Source organism: Protopterus annectens, chromosome 11.part0 (assembly GCF_019279795.1).
Source record: "Protopterus annectens isolate FY-2018-M chromosome 11.part0, PAN1.0, whole genome shotgun sequence".
In the NCBI taxonomy this organism is placed as follows: domain Eukaryota; kingdom Metazoa; phylum Chordata; order Ceratodontiformes; family Protopteridae; genus Protopterus; species Protopterus annectens.
Genome location: NC_056745.1, coordinates 535,449,111 through 535,455,993, shown reverse-complemented (window position 1 = coordinate 535,455,993; position 6,883 = coordinate 535,449,111). Strand labels below are relative to the sequence as shown.

The window sequence follows — 6,883 nt, the reverse complement described above, 5'->3', positions numbered from 1 at the left end:
AACCGTTTTTGGTTTACATTGCCGGCCTTATATACGCCTGCGCCACTTCGTGGATCGCTACATGCCTTCATTTGCATGGTGCAACACCGCACATGGGGTGTTTAGCATACCTATGCCAGAGGCGGCGCAGATCCGGCGCACGCCGGTAGTGCAAGTGGGATTGGATCATACCTGAATCGCTCGGCGGCCATATTTGGTGTTGTAACGCCTACGCTATGCGTGCGCCTGGCGCAAGGTTCATGAATCCCGGGGTTTATCTTTCAGACTAACTTTTTCATCTGAGGCGTTCTACAGTCTATACGCAGATGACCTGAAATTGGGTAAACTGATTACATGTGTTACAGATAAGGCATGTATGCAAAATAACTTGACTAGGTTGACCATTTGGGCACAGGAGAATAATATGATGATAAATACATCAAAAACTAAGCATATGAGATTTGGTAGGCAAAAACTGAAAGGTGAATATGTAATACAGCACACAGTGATTGAAACTGTAGACTTATTTAAGCACCTGGGTATATAGGTAGATTCAGCTATGAGTTTTTCTAATCATATCAATCAATTGGTTAATGACAGTTATAAAACTACATGTTATATAAAAAGATTTATAAAGTCTAGGAAATCAAAAATAATGAAGTCATTGTTTGTTAGTTACATTAGACCCAAACTTGTGTATGGAATAACAATATGGAAACCCTATAAGAAAACAAGCATGAGTAAACTGGAAAGAGAAAGATACCAAGGGTATCCATGGATCTGAAAATTTAAGATTATGAAAAACTAAAATATCTGCACTTCTACAGTGTTGCCTTCAGATATCTAAGAGGAGATCGTATTCAGGTATATAGGGTATTTAGTGACAACTACCTCTGGGAATGTTTTGGGTTAACAAAAAGTGCTAGAGAATCATCAGACAACCTATGTAGGTGATTGTAAAGGAATGAGAAGTGTACTAATTGGTTCTCTGAAAGAGTAGCTGATGCATGGAACAAGCTACCAAATTACATTAAAGCAAGTACTAGTTCAGATATTTTTAAAAACAGCTGGATACTTATTATGGGAACAAATGTTTTGGTATATTGGCACGCTAGAAGGGCATTAATGCCCGTGCATGAAATATTTGTATGTATGTATGTACAAGAGAAGAGAAGTTATATGTTAAAGAATTTACCCAGATGATAAGTATAATATGATTTAATGACTTAATATACCTGTGTTATTCATATAAATGGTTGAAAGAGATAATAAATCTAACAAGTCTGTCCTTCTATGTAACTTAAAATCTACCTCTAACTCATTCCCACTTTCTCCCTTACCATTTCCCACCTGTTCCTTGCCATCTTGAAAGTCTTTTGTGGCTTCTCTGTTTACCATCCATTCCTGTATTCCTTCCTGTGGGGGAAAAACATACATTTAGAGATCCAGGGATAGTTAATCCTTACAATGTGCTGCCTGTGCCCCCTGCTCCACCTTTTTCTTTTTGTCCAGAATGACTCTTCTGGTCTCAAGTGAGAGGAGATCTAGCACCTCTGGTTATATTCCTTCTCCATTTTCACAATTATCCATCTAGTAGCTTTCTTCTGAACAGAAGCATAACTGGTTCAACCAGTGCCAAGAGGCAGTGCTATGAACCAGCAGCCCCCAGCTCTTCAAGTGAAGAGCAAAAAAGAAAAAAAAAGAAAATAAAAAGAGCACTTCACTGTAATAAGCCAATCGAACAGTTTGATTAACACTCCCAGCTCTTCTATTAAACAAAATAAATAAAGAAAGAAATAAATACAAAAAATTATGTTCCTTCAACTGACACTGCAACTGGTGGCCAGATGCAGGACATGACCCCCTCTCTCCTGCCCCAGCCATTCAGGTCCTGTTTCTGTACCCTACCCCCAACCCCCCTTCAATTTATTTCATTAAGGAAAAAGTCTTCTTGTAAACTGCAGCAAACTGTTTGCTAAAATGTAAGCAAGCAGTTGCTGCAGTTTACACCCTGTCTAAATGAGGTGCTACAGTGCTCAGGTTTTAGTTAAAAAAAATCAATTGCTACAGTTTATACCTGGCCTCTATGGGGTGCTACAGTGCTCAGGTGCTCAGGTTTTCATTAAAAAATGTAACAAACATTTGTTACAGTTTTAACCACATGCGGAGTGCTACAGTACTCAGGTTTGACTGCAAATGCAATACTGGATTTTAAAAGTTAGTATTGCATTAAACAGGGATTGGGATCAGTTGATCACTCCCCCAACACTTTATAGTTGCCCCACTCACCCCTCCCTAGCTATGCTATGGCTTCTGAATTATTTCCAACAGTCTGATGTAATTTTCCTTATGTCTCCTCTAGAGCTGCACACAGTATTCAACATGTGGTCTTACAAGACCTTGAGAATGCAAGCATCTTTTTTGTTTTTGAAAATTTTCTCCCTGAGGATATAACCCAGCATTCTGTTTGTTTCTACCATGTCCCTCCCTCTCTGTGCCACATGATTCAGTCTGTTAATTCTATGAATTTACTCCACCAAATGAAACTGAGCTAGTACATGTTATACATATTTGGACTTTCAACTGATACTGCCACTGTCGCTATTCTAGCTATGACTGCCATTTTGTCCATTTAGTTTGCTAAACACTATATATCCATATGCTTAACTATTCATCTTGATTTTGTTTTATATTCTTGTTTAAATGGTTTGTACTGTATTGCCTTGGGGCACATGTAGTGGCTGCAAAGGTTCTTACACCAGCTCACCTCACCTGGTATATAAATACAAATGTCTAAATCCTTGGGAAGTTGCAACTCAAATCAGTGATACTCCAAAGGTTGTAAAACACACACAGCACCCAAAAACATTTTTACAGAGGACTTCCAAGCTCTAGGGTTGAAGAAACTTGAAGAAAAGGTAGAAAGTGTGAAAAAAAATAAAACTTACATTCTCCCTCTTCTACAACTCTTACATGGCACTCTTTGTGTGACCTAGCATATAGCCAGTAATGGAATTCAAGATAGCAATCAAAGCAACCCTCTGACCTTCAAATTATGAGATTTTGAATGTTGCTTAGCTACAGATCTGCAAATAGTAGGTTACTAGTGATCAACACTCCAAGAGCCTTTCTGTGCTCCATTGTCATCATTCCCTATCCTCACAACTGATACATCACAGTAGGGTTGCTGTTGCTTAATTGCAGTACTTTGCATTTGTTTGCAAAGGCCCTCAACTGCCACTTGTACAGTCTTTACAACTTTTCCATTAGCTTCTTCTCTTCTTCTTCCACCGCTCCACCTGTTTATTTATTTTAATTATGTTTTGTTAAAATGCACCTACTGGGGTAGAGCACTGATCAGAAGTGACTGATTGCAGTCTCAATCCAGGAATACAAAAAAGAAAGAATTACCTTAAGTGAGGTGGAAAAAGAGCATAATGAAAATACACATCTGTAAATACCATTATCAATGTTAATGAAAATGTAAATAGTATATACAGTTATAACATACATTATTTACAATTAACCAGGGCAAGTCTATCATTGAATCATCAGCAAATAGGTCATTCCTTTACTCTGTTCCTACAGATAAGTCTGAGACAACACCACCAAGGTGTACAGGACTCAAGGTGCACCCCACTTCTGTTCCACCATTCACTGCTCTAATGCCTGACATTCCCCCTCTAACTACAACCATATGTGCCCTACCATTCACAAATACCCAGTCACAGTCCTAAGACCTACCTTAACCCCTCTAGTTTTCATATCAGCTTGTTGTGTGAGACTGAGTCTATGGCCTTGTGAAGTACAGGTGAATTACTTCTACTGCTATTTCCTTATCAAATTCACCTGTAACCCAGCTATAAAACTACATCTATTTTGACTGAAAGTTCCCACTGTACCTGAACCCATGTTAGCTGCTATTCTAGAATTGTTGTCCTCTAAAATGTTGCCAGCTTTGACTATAAAGATTCTCTCCATAACTTTCTATGAGATAATAACTCTAATTCTCTGTATTTTTTCTGCTTCTTCATTCTATAAGGACACCAAAATTACTGTTTTGCTGCCCTTTGGCAGTCCTGCGCTAGCCATTCAGCTGTTGAAGATCTCCACCATGGATCTGCTGACACAATGGACAACTTTTGAGTCATCTGGGAATATATCCATCTAGTCCCTGTCCCTTAACCTCCTTAACAACATTCAGTTTTTTATGTCCTTCCTGCTAGCTTGGTGTCTGTCCACTGTTCTCTCATTCTAATCTTTCTCCTATCCAGTATGGTACCTTCCACTTACTTTCCTTTGTAAAGACTGCAAAGTGTTCATTCATTACTTCTCTTTTCTAGCAGTCTTCAGTGATCTCTATTCCATCATTATTCAGCTTAACCATTTCAGTCCCTCTCTTCCTTCTTAAACAGACCCTGTTTCTGTTTTGGATTCCTTCTGCTATTCCTTTACATCTTTAGTATCTGTTTCCCTTGCCATTTTATATACTTTTCCAAATCATCTTGCACTGTTCCTCTTAACACCTCTTCATTTTTTTTTTCATTTCTACCTCTTGTAGACCATATTCTTTGCTTTAATTTCTAGTGTCACACTCCTCATAGCCACATTGGCTGCCTTCTGACTTTTGTTCTTTCTTCATCACACCATTGCCTATAGCTCTGAGTACTCCATGCCTTCTGACTTTTGTTCTTTCTTCATCACACCATTGCCTATAGCTCTGAGTACTCCATTCCTGACCCTTTGACAAAGCTGATTTACTATCTTGATTTGCTCAGTCTCTCACCGCATTCTTCATCAACTCCCCTGCATAGCATAATCTACTCTTCTTAAATCCCACACTATCATGCTTGTTTAGTTTTTGTTTGCCCTTCCTGTCTACTCTAAACTGTACAGTGGTATGATTGTTGTTTGCTAATGGTGATGTAATCTGAATATACATGACAACCTTTGCATTGGTTTTGATTGTATCAATAATTATATCCTTTCTAGTACAGTTCTGCATCAGCTGGATGAACCCATCATAGGCCAAGATCTCAGCAAAATTCTACTCCATCTGTACATTGGAGCTCAAAATCTCTATGTCTTCTGAAAGATTCAGATTCTTCATGACAATTTCTCTCTTCCATTTCTCCCATTTATTTATTTTCTCTCTTCTAGTAATCCATCATTCTCTGTTACTGTATCTGGTGAACAACACATTTTATTAATCTACCAACTCTCACCTTCCTCTACATTATCTACCAGGACAGGTAATTTGCTTCTAACCTTGGTTGCACTCTTTCCCCATTCCTTGTTTCTGTTGTTCCTCCTCTCTGGTCTTACATTTGATCCTCTCTTTTATGTAGATTGCTTTTCCATCCCCATTTCTCCCTTTTTTCTTTCATTCTTTAACAGTCTGTTCCTTTGCATCTTCATGTTCCACCCCCTTATCACTGACCCATGTTTCTGTTATACCAGCAACATCTAACCTCTCATTCTGCATCACTGCTTACAGCTTCCCATCTTTCTTGTAGAAAAACAATGCCAAGCTATTGCTCAAATCACCCCTACATCTTCATCTTCTTTTTTTGCATATATTTTAGCTTCTCCTTCTGAACCTTGCACTCCCTACCTACTCCTTTTTGTTATACACCATTTAGTTATTTTGACTTATGGCTAAAACTCTTATATATGATTAATGACATCTCAATGTGAAATGCAAGCTATATATGTGTGCATATTTATATCTATTATCTATATCTATATATTGTGCATGTCACTTCATTTCTAAGTATAGCACACAGAAGTATTTATAATTTGAATTAAATAGCATAACTGACTTGGTGGTTGTGTCTCAACAGATATTGTGAACAAGGATATAAAGACTACCCTGAGAGTTTTATACAGCTTGTTTACAAGACACAAAGTTAACCAAACAGTAGAAGGCTGAAGACTTTGAAAAGAATATAGACAACATACTGAAAAATTTATCTCAGCAAATTTACATTAAAAACATTTTTTGTTGAAAATATCCTGCTTTTATGCAATTTCATTGTATTGTAATTGCCATAGATGTTTTAGTGATTCCTGTAAGTTAAATGTTTAAAAAATATCCTTAAACTTTGTGTTTTTGCTAATAATAAATAATGTTGTTATATGACATGATATATATCTGTTTGCTTTCTCTCTGTATGAAGCAGAGTGCAGTCTAAATGTTTTATTGCAGTAATATAGGGAATGCATTTAACATAAACAGCAGAGAACAATGTGAGCCCAATAATGCACCCACAGGAAACTATCTCTTTGCTCTTTAGAAAATTTTCTTTTTGAATGTATGAAGTATAATACAACCTTTATAAAATTTAATGACATGGAAATAGCGTGAGCTGTCAGAATGCTGAATAGATCAGTTGCTTAGCTTAAGATCACACATCCAATGCATTCATTTGATTTTATCTTAAGTTCAGCTGCAGTTCAACTCAAACTACTTTGTATTCTTTGTAAGTTTGTAATAAAAATGCAGAGTCATCAAATTTAAATTCTGTCGTTTTCTTTTTTCTCAATGCAGTTTGCTCAGTATTGATTATACTGCTAGGAAACATTTTCCTTAAAAGTGCAGCTTCAGTGTTTTAATGTTTGATATGACTAGGTCTCCAGCACCGTCTTGTTTCTGCACTGTCATTAAAAGCACATCCGATGAGTCTCATCCCTGAATCAAAACAAATGTTTTGGTACACATTAAGTATTGTTCTATCTGGCCAATTTTAAATATTTACAGTTCTTCGATCTCTGTGACATTTCTGCTCATATGAAACAATGTAGAAGAATACAAAAGAGGTCAGTCTACAAAGAGAAGATTTTGCTTTTTTTAAACAAACAAATTTCACTAATTATCATTTACATTATTATACTATCATATTTA

General features: G+C 36.9%; 1 protein-coding gene across 2 annotated transcripts in view; it reads left to right on the top strand.

The window, feature by feature from the left end:
- Positions 1 to 6,500, top strand: part of PARVG (parvin gamma) — a 3,368,585-nt gene extending 3,362,085 nt beyond the window's left edge. For both annotated transcript variants that reach the window (XM_044088047.1, XM_044088046.1), the window contains one exon: positions 5,823 to 6,500. In XM_044088047.1, the coding sequence (XP_043943982.1) occupies positions 5,823 to 5,911 (89 nt within the window). In that variant the 3' untranslated portion in view covers positions 5,912 to 6,500. The remainder of the gene's footprint in view (positions 1 to 5,822) is intronic.
- Positions 6,501 to 6,883: the final 383 nt, after the last annotated feature.